Raw genomic sequence first — 15,714 nt, forward strand, 5'->3', positions numbered from 1 at the left:
AAGCTGGAGCACCAGAGGGAGGAGGTGGGTGGGGTAGCTGTCCCAGAGCTGGGAGACAGCTCTCACCATCCATCATGGGATGCTGTCTTTGTCCCCAGCACAGTAAATCCACCCTTCCTGCCCCTGGGCAGCAGGATTATGATGGAAGATGCCTGGCCCTTCCTGGTGGGCAGGGAAGGGACAATGGCAGCCTGGAAGGGAGGATGGAGTGGGTGCCGCTGGGCTACTGGTGAGACCATCACCTGGATGCTCTGCAGGGGCTGTGGCATCTCCCAGGCTGCAGTTCCCAGGAGCACAGCTGCTGCCTTGCTTTGCATCAGAGACCCCAGGTCTGGCCCAGCTGTGTAAGCCTTGGTTTAGATAGAGAGGGGGAGGAGGGTGGGGAGAGAAAGCAAACTCCAAGTGTATCAGACAGGATTCAAACAAAATTGTCCCTGGCTTCTCATCAGAGTCATTTCACCAGCTCAGCCCCTCTTGCCATTCCTCATCTCTCCCCCACCCCCCCAAGGCTGCCAGCCCAGTGATTGGCTGTGCAGTGGTGACCTTGCCCTGGGATCTTTTACCCTTTCCATTTCGAACTGGGACACCCTCTGAGTGACCAGGATGGAGCTGGTAACCAGCTGAGAATGCAAAAAGCAGGGGACCTGTCCCACCTCCCAGCCACTCACACTGCTGGAGAAAGCCTCGTCCTCCTCTACTGCATCCCCAGGGGCTGTAGCTGGGGTGGGTGGGTGGGTGGGTAGGGAGCTCCTCAGTCCAGCCCTGATGACCTGCAGAGGAATTTGGAGGCATAAGAAGAACTTTTAAGAGATCCTCAGTGAACCAGGACTTTGACATCTCTCATCATTCCTACAGGAACTGGGCTTGTGGCAGCTCCCTGGGGAACACTGCCTGTTCTCACCACCTCCTCCCACCAATCCCTGTAGCAGGAGTCACACCAGAGCCCCCAGGCACTCCTGCCCAAAGGGCTCACAGCTCAAGGCCGTCCAGGACCCGATAGTATCACCCACCCATGGGTCACCCTCCCCATGGGTCCCCAGGCTCCATCTTTACCCAGTTCTGGTATTCCCAACAGCCTGGGCTAGGGGTAGTATTTTGTGCCAGTAGCACCTTCACCTCCAGGTTTCAAACCCAACCTTGAATGTCCACTCTTGGGAAGCATCCAGCAGGAGCAGAAGGCAACTGATAGTGGCAAGGAGCAGAGTACAAACAGGGAGCAAGCTTAGCTTGGTGCCCAGAGATACCCACAGCCAAATTACATCAGGAAATAGCATGGGGGTTGAAGCTGAGGTTGATTCAAAGAAGATCCTTCCACAGAGAGCACAGGAAAGGAGCCTGTGCTGGGACACAGCAGGCTGGAGCTGCTCTCAGTCCCCATAGGCATAAGAGGAAGAGATGGTCCAGCTGAGCCAATCATGATGCCAACAGAGAAGGTAGAGACAGTCCACAAAAAAACCTCTGACACACCATAGGAAAAAAACAAGGTTTTATTATCACCATTATCAACATTTTCATTAGCTTAACACTGAATTGTAAATCACTCAATCATTACATATTGTCTGAATAAAACCTACAGACAGGAAAAAAGTACAGCAGGATCCTCTCCTGACTACAGAGGAGCAGCCAACATCCCACCTTCCACCCACGGCAGCCCACGCACCTCACAAGTGACTGGCAGGTGAGTGGCCACGGTGGCAAGCAGGCTGCCTGGCTCCATTGCCCGTGTTCCCTCTGGCTCCATGGAAATTACATCGCACCGGATGATGTTAAAAATTTCCAAAAAGTTTTGGAGAGGACCACAGAGGCCAAAAAGAGATCAGCTGCCCCCACTCCTACAGAATGGCAAGAGGAGAGGTAGTGGCCCTGCAAAGCTATCGGGTTTTGTGGAGCAGTTACTGAAGTAAAAAGGTTTTAACCCCTGTGAAAGTGGATTTCCCTACTGTGGCCATGCCCCTGGGCAGGGGAGGGGTGTCCAAGGCAGAGTGGCAGCAGGCTGGGGATGGGGGAGCATGGATGGGCTGGGGGTGACAGCTCCATTGAGCAGAGACCAGCTCTGCCCGGGGCTCCCCATGGGCAGCCTGGGATGGAGCTGCAGTGCAAAGAGATCCTGCAGCAGCCTCGGGCCCCTTGGGTTGGAATAAGGCCTCGTATTGAGAGGGAAGGGAGAACCCATGAGGGAGCAGCAGGCACAGGGGAAAGCACAAGGAACCTGGAGGAAAGCTCCCTTGGAGCTCCCCTCCTCCCTGGCCAGCACAGGGGTAGCTCCCACCCTGTCCCTGCCTTTTGTCCACCTGCATGGCACATCACCCCTGAACGGGCTGTGGAGCCCCTGCAGATGACCCATACATCTCTGATCAAGGATGGGAAAGGAAGGAAGGACCCCCCTGTGGCCTGAATTCAGGACTGCCACAAAATGTGGGCAGGACCCTGGCATCCTGGGTGGGTGGCAGGCCATGGCAGTGCTGTGTGAGGGGTCTGGGGTCAGGCACTGCATCCCCAGGATGCCCTTCCTACCTGGCACAGCTCGCAGGAGGAAGGCAAGCCCAGCACAGAGGGGCTGAGGGAACATGCCTTGGATTCACTCTCCAAACCCTACTCTTCCTTGCTGCAGACAAAGCAAAAAACAGGTCCAGTTTGAGGAGATGGAATCACCAAAGCAAAGACCAGTGAACAGCACCAGGCAAGGAAGAACAGCCCCAATTAAAAAAAAAACCCAACAAAACAGCTGCAGGACTTAAAGTTCCAGGCTGGTATTTAATGGGATCTGGAGCCCTGGTGGGCAGTTACCCCAGCCTGTGTTGCCCAAGCAACTACAAACCCTAGCTCCTGGAAAACTTGTGGGTATGGCCTCAGGAGAAGCTGTGCCTTAATTCTGCCCTCAAGTTGCTTCTGCCCCATCACTGCTGCCCACACTGCCTCTGTTCAAGACAAAGCCCTCTCCTTCCCATGCAAGGGGGTATCAAAGCCCACACGAGGTGCCCAGCATGCAGTGTAAATGCAAAGGCTGTCCACTGACCCTGGCAGAGTGGGGTTTAACAATTTCAGAGGGAAAATTGTTAGGTTGTAGCCTCTTTGCTGGTGCTCTGTAAAGGGCTGGTGCTGGCTCCTCAGTTTCAGACACTGAAGTGTAAAGAACCAAACGCTACAAGGAATTCTCCTCGGTTCCTCTCCTCCACCAGGATGAGAGCAGCTACCCCAGGGAAGAGAAGACAGGAGGGTGCTTATGGGATGAGAAGAACTTGGGGTTCTCCAGTCTGATGCTGCTGCGGTGGGACATGGGGCTGCTTGGTCACTGGGACATTGGCCACTGAGCAGGGAGAAGGTGGGCAGTGTGAGTTGAAGACTTGTTAGCCACACAGGAGAATGCTTTCACTGATCCTCCTCTTTTCTGAATGTCTGGCTCAAGTTTGGTAGCTGCAATTTCATTTTAGGTGCTTGTTCCAGGTCTGCCCCTTTGCATTATGGAAGGTGCTGTAATATGCTGTTTCCTGGACTTCTCTACTGACTGCACTTTGCATTTACACAGCTCTTTATATTCTCAAAGTGTTTCACAAAAAAATATGAATTGTTTCCCCATTCATCAGGGCTCTCAGCATCACTGGGGACCTCCTGCCTGCACGGCCAGTGGACTGGCAGTCTTGAGACCAAGGTGAAGATTTTTTCCAATGAGAATTGCTGCGAGAAATCCGCAGGCAATGAACTGGGGATACTGTTCTGGAGCTGTTTTATTTTATCCACTGCAGCAATGACAAAGCTGACAAAATTCAGTATCCTGATCCTGCCACTTTGGAAAAATCTTTAGATGAGCCCAGCATTAACTAAACTCTGAAGAATGGCACAGAACAGCCTGGCCCTGTACTACGTGTTAGAACCCCGTGATCCTCTGCAAAGGTGCAATCTTCCTGGGATTTTCTGACAAAATGGACAAAGACCATCCATGAAAAGGACAAAATAACCCACAAGCCTTTTTAAAGAAGAGCAGCTCAATCTCCTGCTCTGAAAAAAACCCTCCCTTTAGCTTGCCCCTGGTACCTGGAGGAAAACAGGCAGCTGTCAGGCAGAACCCAAGTGGCCCCAGAGTGCAAAGGCTTTTTTGCTTTATCAGGGCAACACTGGCAGTGGGAACCATTCTCATGGAGTTACAAATACTAGAGAGCCTAAGAAAAAACAGGGAGATTGAAACAATTTTGAAGTTTATATTGAAACTATTTTTTACCTCTGTAGCATGTAGTCACCCTGCAGCTGTTTCATTCTTTACCTACAAGAGATCTCATGTCAATGGGAACATACACTCACAGAGAAGTCTTTAGGATGAATAGATCTCAATAGGCAACAGCCCAGTCTTCAGTTTTCACAATCAAAGTTAATATGAATGTTTTTCAAAAGTGATGCCATTGAAATAGAAGACAATTATAAACTGTATCAACAATATGTACTACAGCCTGCAAGTCACAATCTGTGCACACCAAATGGAATATATTATTGCTTGTTAGCCTATTAGACTTTCTTTATAAAAAGATTTTTATACAGAGTACAGGAATAAGACAAAACTAGCTAAGTAGTTTTCGTCTTGAAAATACAACATCAATGCTTTCAACAAAGGCTCGAATAGTAGCTGAGAGTTAATGAACAATAACAAATATTTACTAATAACTTTATGGCCAGTTTGAACAGAATTTCTTATAGGACTCTTTTCTGGTGTTTATTTACATATGCCTCTTTTCTTTTGGAAAAAAGTAGAGAAAATATAACAAGGAACATAGAAGAATGAGTAAACTTCATACCAAGAACATTAAACATTTTTGAAAACGCTAAATTATGTTATCTGTTAAAAAACATACATCATTTTGTCCTTAAAGAAAAATATTTTTCCTGTTTCAAAATATAACCAACAGCATGTAATAAACTAACTTAAAATGATTTTCATAAAAAAGTTGTCTTGCTGTCTAAACATTACTAAACATGCTTAGGTTGAGATTCTGTTAACTGCCTCAACATCTTAAAAACAGCTCCTTTACAGGAACTTGTGATACTCATACTCCAGAAGACCTACAAATGTAGAACAGTACATTGATAAAGGATCTGGTAGCTAGAAACCATAAATATATATTTTTCATTCAAAGCAAATAACTCTGCAATGTCCCTTGAAATGATCCATGGCTAAGAAGTGGGGATGCACTTGGCCCCAATGAAGTCCCCTGGTCCTTACCCTGCCCAAGGACACAGACACCTGCACCCAGTGTAACAGGGATGCTCCCACTGCTCTGGCTGCAGGGTGAGGACCCACAGACTGAACTGCAGAGCAAGGACCTTGTGCTGGCTCTGTGGCATCCCAGCTGTGTTGGAGCAAAGGGAAAGCAACACCAGGAGACTGGGAAAATAATCACATTTTTTGCCCGAACAAACCAGGACTAACCACAGCCAGGGCTGCTTTGTGCTCAGACCACAGAGAGGACAAAGCCACATGTGAGGCATGGTTTCATGCTCTGCTCTCTTCATGTGCAGGGGATTCCCATTGGGGATGCTCTCAGCTTCAGGATTTCTTTGTTTTCCAAGTTAGCAGCAATGTAGGTAACATTTAGAAACTATTAGAGACTAGCTCTCTCTTTTTTTTTTTTGGCAAGCAATCCTCCCATTACTATTAAAATGTAGTATTTCATGCACAAGGAACAGGGAATCAACCCTGAGCTGGGCAGGTATTTCTCTCTCTTTAGTCTCATCCCTCATCATCATTCACAGAGCAACAATACTACGATGCCTTTTCAATTTTTTGTTTAAGTCTCCTGCTCTTCCCCTCTCCCCCCTCCCTGAGCAGAACTCAGACACAGGTAAAAACTCAGTCAGGACTTGTAAAGGGGACCAAGGGTCAGTGTTCAGCTGCTCATCACTCCAGCAAAATGCTACTTTTTACACAGCCACACTGGTAATTCCAACTGTCACATCACCTCAGAAAGAAACTGGCAAGGCTATTTTTTAGGGGAAAAAACTGGTTAGACTTTATAAAAATAAGCTATTCCAGGCCTGAGACTTGCCTTGGATGCTGTACTGGGAACCTTTATATTACTGGATAACTAGAATATTTCTTCTTTAACTGTAATACACCAGGGTCCGTGCAGGAATCAGGAGCATGAGTGAGGCAGGAATTTAGATTGCAGGGCACTGTGCAACTCTCCTGGCCTCACTCTGTGCCCATGGGCACGCTCAGAAGGGCTCCTGCAAGTCCACTTTATGAAGGAAAATCACCTGCACTTGCCAGTTTGCATGACTTTGCCACGTGTGGCAGCCAGGGGTTGACATGTCTACTTATGGGGAGAAACAGGACTTGGAAGTGGGTAAAAAACAAAAGCAAGAACCACTGGACTACAATCAACCATGCAAAAAATGCAGAGGAAAACAGGATGAAGCAGACTGTTAAAACTGCCTCCAAATTTCAGGATCTGAGATGTTAAAAATAACACAAGCAGAAGCATAACTTTTTTTTTTTTTTTACCCTTACAGTGACCTTTTAGCATGATGAAAACCATATGGAAGATAATCCTCAGTGTTAAGTAGTCCTGTTGTAACTAAACTGATCATCACTGAGCTTGCAGAGCTTTGGGAGGGGTAGGATATAGACACATCACATTTGTCAGGCATACAGGAACTGAGCTTTTCAATAGACAGTGATTAGACAAAGTTTTCTGGGGGAATCTTTTTGGTATATAAAGCTTCCTACTCCCCATTAAAGACTGCAAAAACGTTGCATTCATCTTATTGGACACAGGAAAACCATGACTAACTAGCTATTACTGGTAGATAACATCCAAACTAAGTACCAATATAAAGTTTTCAGCATAAACTAAGACTGAAGCCCTGTTACTCAGCTGCCAGGTCTGGCATGTACCTGGAGCTCCCCATGGTCCTTTTAAAGACTTTAGTTACTAAAAGATCCAGTGCTACAAACCACTAAATCTACCTAATCTATTCTAGTTCATACACATATTGTACAATATTGCCTAGTACTCACTACATACCAAGAGGAAAAGATGCTGACTTGAATTACAGTAAATGAGCTTTTTAGAAAAAAAAAAAAAATAGAGAGCCACAACATAGTCTGACCAGCATGCAACAAACTTTCCTCAGCTAATATATAGAAATTGTCTAATACGATTAGAAAAAAATCAGTGAGAGGCCAGAGACATATCTGATCAAGGAAATTAGGAAATTTATCTTCAGTGTAAAGGCTTTTGCCACTGAAGACTCAAAAAAGTATTCATTTTATTTCCCTTATTCTCCTTCCCTCTCCTTTAGATTATATGATTTTTACAGGGACTATAGTAAGGCCTGTTATTTTTGCATCTATTCTGTAGTTTACCTCAAAATAACTTCAAATGCTATAGACAAGCTAGGACCAAATGCATCTGCTTTCATCATCCACTCAACACTCATGCTTTTATTCTAACAAAGCTGAGGTCCACATGCAGAAATAAATCTCTACCACAGGTCAAGAATCTGCTCATTCCCAAACATGACATGGGACCTTCACATTTAAGTCACCAAGTAAAACATTTCCAAAAGCTTATTCTGAGATCACAGCTATCAAATCCTCAGTCATCAAATGAATAATAAAGTTCTTATTTGTCTGAAGGACCCAGCATATTCACTCCAGCATGTGCCTCTGATGACAACAGCTGCTGTTGCTCAGCAGGATGTGCTTCACTGCCTTCATCTACAACACTCGTTTACAGTTAGTGTTGCACTTTAATTAACAAAATACACATGCTGTGACCACTGTGTCTTCAGATTCCTCACCTGCTACCTCTTTGACATACTCTGGGGATTGCATCTCCTCTTGCAGGAGACCCGACAACATTTGTGTACTACTGAGACTGCCTAAAGCACCTTTCTCTCCCCAGGGAACATTACACACTCTCCAGCACCTTCTTGTCAGATGACAAACCGAGGTTTCTTTCTTCTGCACCCCCAGAAACCTCAGTCTCCTCTCCCATGGCAGAATAAAACAGTCCTGTTCCAGGTCAGTCCACAGGACAACAGGAAGGGCAGCATCTCCAGCAGATATGTACCAGTACAAAGGAGATGGAAGGAAAGCAGGAGATAAAAGACACTGTGACTGAAGGATGCACAGCAACAAGGGAGTCAGTAAATTGCAGAACATTGTATCTGACTATATAAAACATACCTCAAGCTGCAAGTCTGATGTTCAGCTCCCACTTCTAGCGGGATTCTTTCTGAGCAAAATTGCAGTTAATTAGCCTGATCAACTCAAACTCTGTTCAAACTGTCTGGTCTAAGTAGGCGCTACTTATTCTCCCACCAAGTATGCTTCATCAGCAGTGTTAGACACGTAATGCAGTAAAGACACTTGCTGGTAATTTGGCACAGTTTGAAAACACCGAGACGACAGCGTTACAGTTAACATGACTCAGTGACAGGGAACTGATTCTAAAGAAAGAGCTGCAGGTTTCTTTCTTTTCCTTCTTTTCAAGAAGAAAGACCTTATAAAACCCTAATGTCTCCTCTGAAATGTTCTGCTCCTGCTTCTTTTAGGTCAGTCATCGGCCTCTCAATTTTTCAGGTACTTTCTCGTAAAAGAATCCGTATTAGAAATTTCTAAAACACAGTTAAGAAGAAATCCTTCCTTACTCCCCCCACATGCTTTCAAATGCTGCAACTTTCCAGAGTTAATACTGATCTGAAACAAGGGTCCAAGAATGACAGTGAGAGAAGTGAAACAAGAGGTGTATGTCTAATTTGACAACTAGGACTCATGCCCCATGGCACCTCCTCCTCGGACAGAGAGGGCACAGGGCCCTCCCCCTCGTCTTCTGTCTAAGGTCACTGGTTTATCCTCCTCTTCCAGCTCCACAAGAACTGATTGAACATGCATTGCACTTGAGGTCAGAGTTCCAGCAAACAAAACCTTGACAGCATGTTTAAAAAACAAAAGCAGTTCCCCTTTCCTTACTCACTAAGACCTGTCACAGCAAGGTCCCACTGTGCTCTCCAGGGAAAGCTGTGAGGACTGACGCAGGAGCGGGCCTGTGGTGGGATCCACCATGGAGGACGTTGGGAAGAGCTTGTACCAGCCAATTGCTAAAGTTGACAAATCCAGTTCTTCCAGAAGGACTCTGGCGACTCCCATGAAGTGCTTGCGCTCCATGCGTCCGTAGTTTCCCCAGACAATCACCTTAGGAACAAGGAGGAGGAGCACAGTTAATCCTCCAACTTCCACACTTGATTGGGAAGCACAAGGCTGCTCAATCACCTTTCTACTCATCCAGCTTCCTGGGGCTTTGCTACAGCCTGAGAAGAGCAGAAAGGTTTAAACACACCAACAACAGGTGACTTCAAGTCCTGGATGATGGTTTTACTATTTTTTTTTTTTTTTTTTAAGGCATGGCTTTTTCCCCCCATGGAACTGAATGTGAACACACATGTGAATGAGACACCATTCTGCTGTTCTACCTGCTGGGCAGGGCCAGCATGTGCACAAAGTATTTGTGGAGATGCAGCTCCAACTCCTGTAGGTAAAACCTGGTCCTGGCACAGTAATGGGCTTTGGGCACAATAAAAAGTGGCTTAGGGAAAAAGAGTCCTGATCTGGAAAAAGAAACCAACCAACCAACCAAAAAAAAAAAAAAGGTGGGCAACAGCTTGGGTCAAGAGCCAACAGTTTCAGGTAAAAAGCACATTGTAAATTCTGCACTGGGAGCTGGTGAGACAGGGCAGATGGTGACAAGGGGTGGCTACTCACCTGGAGAAAGGGCAGGAGCTGAACACTGGCCAAGGTGACACAAGAGGCACACATGGAGTGGCATGCAGGGGAAGCAGAACAGACTGCCCAGAAAGGCTTGCAGATGCAGAGGAAGGTCTGATGAGAGAGAGTTGGCAGACGAGCAGGGAAAGCTGAATCACACAACACGATGGAGACCAGTGGGTGGAACAACAGATGTAGTGAGGGTCATGGGCTTAGGAATGCTGGAGAGCTGCACGTGACCAAAGGGCCCTACAAGGCTCAAGACAAAAGTGATGACTGACTCCAGAACGAGTCCATGGTCTGAAGAGGAGAGGATGAGGACAATGGGTTATGATGGTGACTAGTGATCTCTGGCTAATCCTGGCAGAATTTCTCCCTAGGATCCAAATAGCCAGAACACGACAATTTTTCTGTAATGTGAGGTAGGAGAGACAATGAATGTTAATTAAAACACAAAAATTAACACTCTGGGTCGGTATAAGATGGAGCAAGCCACTGTAGAAAGTTGGTTTGGTGGCAGAGGTGCTGGCAGAGAGCCAAGCTCCTCATCTTATTCTCTTGGAATAAATGCCTTCACCAGCAGCAAGGCAGCAGGGAAGGAAAATCACCAAGGCAAGAGCAGACCAAGCCTGGTCTCACCCTATTTCAGTTCATGATGTGCAGTCTTGTTTCAACAGGGGAAAATACTTCTGATCAAGGTAAATGAGGAAGAGTTCACTAATGAGAAAGATCCAGTAAGTTAACTGGCAATTCATATGCCAGTGGAGGTAAGCAATTGAACTCATGGATTAATTAAATCAGAATTACCAGTGTATTTCAGCTAGGCTTTATTAGATGGAAATTATTTAGGTATGAATTAACAGTGGGGGAAAAAACAAAACAAAACAAAACTCTTTTCTCTGGAAACAGAGGTACAGAATCGAAAATACGAATATAGCAGAAAATTCATGGTAGTAAAAGAAAAGCAGTAGAAAAAGGTTGGACATGTGACTGGGTGATGGCCAAAACAGAGTGCTCTGAATACATATGAACACAGAAGGCATCCTATGCTGCAAGACTGTTTAGCTTCTGTAGGTATTACCTAACTCTTAACTGGGTGGGAAAACAAGAACTGAAAAAATAAAAATGAACCTTTTCCTGGTAAGTGCTTGTATTACCTGGCAGGGTGCCAAATAATAATCAGCTTAAGTATGAAAGAGAGGTTTTCCTTGCCATTTGTTAAGTTCAGATTGAGTGTGCATTTGGTTCAATGAAAACACTGGCTTTTTCTCAACTATGTTAATGATCCAGAGCCCTTAAAACTTCCAGAAGTGGAAGAGAGAGATGGGGAGACCAGAGACTTGCTCATCTTACCTGTAGTACTTTGCCCTGGGGGCTCTCAGCAAACAGTAACACCTGATTGTACAAAGGGTCTAATGATTTGCGAGCCACTTTTGTCTTCTTTTTCGCAATGCACACGCCATTCTCCAGCAGGTAAGCCTTGATGTAAGCAGCTGCAAAAGATAAGTATGGTCAAATATGAAAAAAATTTCCATGCTCACTGCAGAAAAGACAGAGTGCCATGTCATACAGAGCATATAGAAAACAGCATATCCAGAAGTGAAAGGATTTCCTCAACCAGCCTTATTTTCAATACCACATACAGACTGCTTATGCCTGCAGAAGTCAAGCAGAATTAATTTTTTTCCTATTTACACCCATTGCAGGAGGCTGGAGCTCAGAGAGTTACTTCAGGAGGTCAAAGCATACTACCTGGCAGTGTTTTAGAGCCGGGTTTTGGTGTCAGTCCTCGAGCCTGAATGATATCCACTTCCAGCTGCCCATTTCGCTCTTGCAAGCCGATTTCCACATCCCCTAAACCAAAATGTCAAAATAGAAGAATTTCAGAAAAATGCATCTGTGGGCTACTAAAACCTTAAAAAAACCAAACAAACCAAAAAACAAACAAACAAAATTATCCTCATGGTACACTTGCTACAAGTTGTAACAAACTGTAGGCCCTGAGTGCTTGACCTGTGTTCCTCTTCCACATTTTTAAAAGCAGTCTCTAAGGTCAGCCCTCTCACTTGACTCTAGGGACTTGGTCTCCCTCTCTTTAGGGCAGCTACCCTCTCCTCTCTCCCAGACTGGAGCACCTAGAGCTACAAGCTGCTGTGGAAAATGCAATTATGGTAGACAGTAAGAAAATCTTTACAGAGCCTGGTGAGCCCTAGAGAGCAAGAAATGCATAGGATGCATTTTAGCTGTGGTTCACTTATTCTGTGAGTTTCAGGTCTGATGGAGGGAAGCAGAAGGCTGGTGCTCTCCTCCTAATACCACATTCACAGCAATCAGCAAAGCCTTTCAGCTGGGCTTGCTTGATTTAACAGAGAAATGGAGCGGGGGAGTGGTAGAGCAGCAGATGCTGGACGCAGAATTTGGTGACTCGAAGGAGTGGTTTGCTGCAGATTAAATTAAAGCCCCCTAACATCTTTATGTCCTTACCCATTGAGGTGGTGGCCAAGGTCTGACGCCCAACAAATTGTGCAGGTCCCATGCTCCCCAGGAAGTCACTGAACTGCCCAGCAGATGCCAGATGGACTCCACTGAAATTCAAGCTGCAAAATAAATTGATTTTTGGCAAGTCGTTAATTTGCATTTTAAAACAACCCAGTAACTAAAGAATTGAATTTAATGTATCTTTGAAATGAATGACATCTACAGAAGCCTTCTACTCTTGCAAAACTCACTGATTTCCAGGCAGTTGAGTTACATGGAATCCATTTACAATACCTTTCCTTGTAAAAAACCAAAGCCAGCACTGATTGCAGTCACTAGCTGGTTAATACTTGTTTAACCAGTTATCTATAAGGCAAAATCTCTGCCACCTCAGCCTTATACTCAGGCCTGTCAACCCTTCCAAGCAGTATTATAAACTAAGCAGTTTCCTGGCATAGCTTACAGGACCCCTCTTAATAGCTGTCCCTTCCCAATCTTTATTTCTGAGACAGAAATGAAGCATCTAGGGCAGCAGAAAAAAGTGAGATGAGGGGTCCTTGGAGCTCAGGTCCCCATTTATTTCTAACATACAGCACAGAGCAATGCATCTTCTTGAATAGAAGGCCCCTCTTCCCACTGCTCAACACCAGAGGCACCTATTACATCAACTGTGTGGCTTTCATAGCTGCTGCCAGGTAGGTATCAGAGAACACCTGAACACAAGCACAAGGCTGAAGGAACAAGACCCTCAAACACCACCAAAGCCTCTGCCACAGTCCCTGCAGCAAAACTAAAGCTGTCAGGGGGACACAGCTCCAAAATCAATTCAGACCCCTGGGACTGGTCTGTGGCTACTGGTGCTGGTCACAGGACTGGAAAGGGGTGAAGCAACACAAAAGGGTCACACCCTGTAATACACCAATCCACACCAAGATGTACCCAGTCAGACCCCGATTTACGCAGCTGTTTCAGAGGTTCTGAAATGACTTGGTGCAAATGGTTAAGAGGAGGCTTGTGGCCACCATTCAACACCTACATTTGTGCTGTAGGCATCTGCCAAACCGTGACACAGCTACTGAAACACGTCAGGAGCTTTGTGCTGGGGCACCCACGCTACCACGCCGGGTTCTGCACTGCCCCCGGGGCAGCTGCTGCACGCTGAAGTCAGCACAGTTACAAAATTCCTGCACTTTTTCATATATATTTGGGGGGTGGACAACAATTACCCCCACAATGACACAGATCCCTGCCACCCCAAATTTGTTTCTTAGAAAGGATGCTACAAGGAGGCTCACAAAATCAGAGGGGAACAATGCCCACGGGGCGGGCTGGGGATCGCAGCCTCTCCTGCAGCCTTAGTTCCCCACAAAAATTCCTAAAGTTCTCCCCTGCAAGGCAGTAATGTTTAAAAGAGATTTTTAAAAGTAGGGTTTTTGAAAATGCCATTCAGCCAGAAGTGTGTCAATTTCAGGCTGGGATTTCAGCTCTCATTAGGCACTTGCTGACCTGGTTTCAGGCCCATGGAAATATTTAATTCATTCAGATGAGGGAGGCAGCACAGAAAACCTCAGTATCTCACCACACATGGGACTGAAGGGATGTGTCACTAGCACATGTCCTTGTGACAGGTTTATGGAGTGGCTCAACAGGGGCACTGAATTAAATGGCCAGACTTCTCCATGGAGCACTACAACTCCCCTCTGCACTGACCCAACTCTTTGAGAAACCTGGTTATCACTGCTACACAGGGAGCTACTGAGCCATCAGCGTGGAAAAACCTGCCCTTGAGCTCCTTACAAATGTCACCTTTTGTGAAAAATAAGGGAGGAGGATGTCTGGGCATTCTGGAAGACAGGTTGGGAGGGGCTCTGCAAAGGGTGGATTTTCCCTTCCCTGCATCCACTGCTTGCACAAACACTCCATGTGATGTTGCAAGGTACAACAGAAACAGAAAGATTTATCACTGTCATTAACTAGGTTACTATTTTTCACTCTTCTCAGTGACAATGACTCCTCAGAGGCACGTCCCCAGTGTCACCATCCATCTCAGGGGCAGAGGCAGCACAGGATCATGCTCTGCTCTCTGTGGGTCTCTGACTCCTGCCCATCACCCAGCCAGGGCAGCTTTTGGGGGAGCACCCTGAGCACAGGACCAGGCCAGGCTGCTGAGGGCAGACTGAGCACAGACATCCCCAGGGCTGGAAAAGCTGCAGGGACAGGGACATGTGATGGGGAAAAGCAGGGGAAGGGGGAGCCTGGAGCCAGAGGGCTTTATCAGGCTCATGATTTGCCCATACAAGGAGGGAAGAATTGAGCCCTGGTGTGCACGAGGACCAGGGAGACTCCTCAAGCCTGCTGGCTCAGGCATTTTCAGCTGCCCAGAGAGTCAAAAAAGGATGAAAACTAGTGCTTAGAGAACCCAAAATAGGTCAAGGGAAAGGAGACCTGACAGAGAAAGACAGAAGATTCAGAAGGAGATGAATAGACCATCAGCTAGAAGGTAAATGTTTTCTTTATTCTCTTCAACTCATGGAAGATAAATGGGCCAAGACTGGGTCTCACTCCTACCCCAGGGAGTATGTGACCTGAACCAGCATGTAAATAACAGGCTGGCATGACAGCTCACAGCCCTGCAGGGAAATGTTCACTGCTGTGCTCAAAACAGATGCTTGGGCTCATTAACGAGATGCCTGGGACAGGAACAGCAGAAGGGAAGCCTGGGACTGAGCAAAACACAGTACTGAGAGCACACCCAGAACCAGGTCTTGGAGTGATCCCACTCCAGGGTGAAATCCAGTTGTGGTCCTGTAGTGAGGACACAGAGCTAGGAGACCACCAGCCCCAGGAACCCCACTTGCTGCAGGGCAGTAATGAAGTGATTCCCTTCCTGAACACTCAATTTACAAAACCATCCACAGGAGACCATTTCCCCTTACCTGCTGGGAAGAGAATCAGGCCACAGGCTGATGTCAAATACTTGTCTGCACTTGATAGGTGTATGGAGAGAAACCACCCAAGCTCTCAAACACCAGCTGATGTCTCCTTTGGGCAACACTGCTCCCAGAGGCTCTGCCCAGCAGCTGGGGCAGCTCAGGAGACAATAAAAGCACCTCTTAGTGGAGCTGATACCACAGCCTGCATCCTTGATATGGAATAAACAGCAGCAGAGCATGAAGAGCAGAGTTAAAAAGCACAAGAGCAGTTGGGCTGAAGGTGAACAAACAGCAACTGGAAGCATTTGCAGCAAAGCAAACATTAGTTACCTCCACAGAGATTGAGAAGTCAGAGGGCTTGGGACAACCTTGAAAAGATGGATGCTCCTCAGTGCAAATTACAGAGAGAGGGCAGGACCTGGCTGCAGGGACATCAGGGCTGTGCTGCAAGCTGCTGCTCAAATGAAGCTGCTGCTGCTGCTTTGTGGCTCTGAGACTGATCTCAAGAGGAACAACAAAAGCCCACTTATACACACAGGCCAAGGT

General features: G+C 46.5%; 1 protein-coding gene across 1 annotated transcript in view; it reads right to left on the reverse strand.

The window, feature by feature from the left end:
* Positions 1-1,474: 1,474 nt before the first annotated feature.
* RIMS4 (regulating synaptic membrane exocytosis 4) overlaps positions 1,475-15,714 on the reverse strand; it is a 51,382-nt gene continuing 37,142 nt past the window's right edge. Inside the window, exons 3-6 of the mRNA XM_071759621.1 lie at positions 12,242-12,354; positions 11,510-11,611; positions 11,111-11,250; positions 1,475-9,187 (exon numbers count right to left, since the gene is read on the reverse strand). Of these exons, the coding sequence (XP_071615722.1) occupies positions 8,969-9,187; positions 11,111-11,250; positions 11,510-11,611; positions 12,242-12,354 (574 nt within the window). The 3' untranslated portion in view covers positions 1,475-8,968. The remainder of the gene's footprint in view (positions 9,188-11,110; positions 11,251-11,509; positions 11,612-12,241; positions 12,355-15,714) is intronic.

Source organism: Heliangelus exortis, chromosome 16 (genome assembly GCF_036169615.1).
Source record: "Heliangelus exortis chromosome 16, bHelExo1.hap1, whole genome shotgun sequence".
Lineage (NCBI taxonomy): Eukaryota > Metazoa > Chordata > Aves > Apodiformes > Trochilidae > Heliangelus > Heliangelus exortis.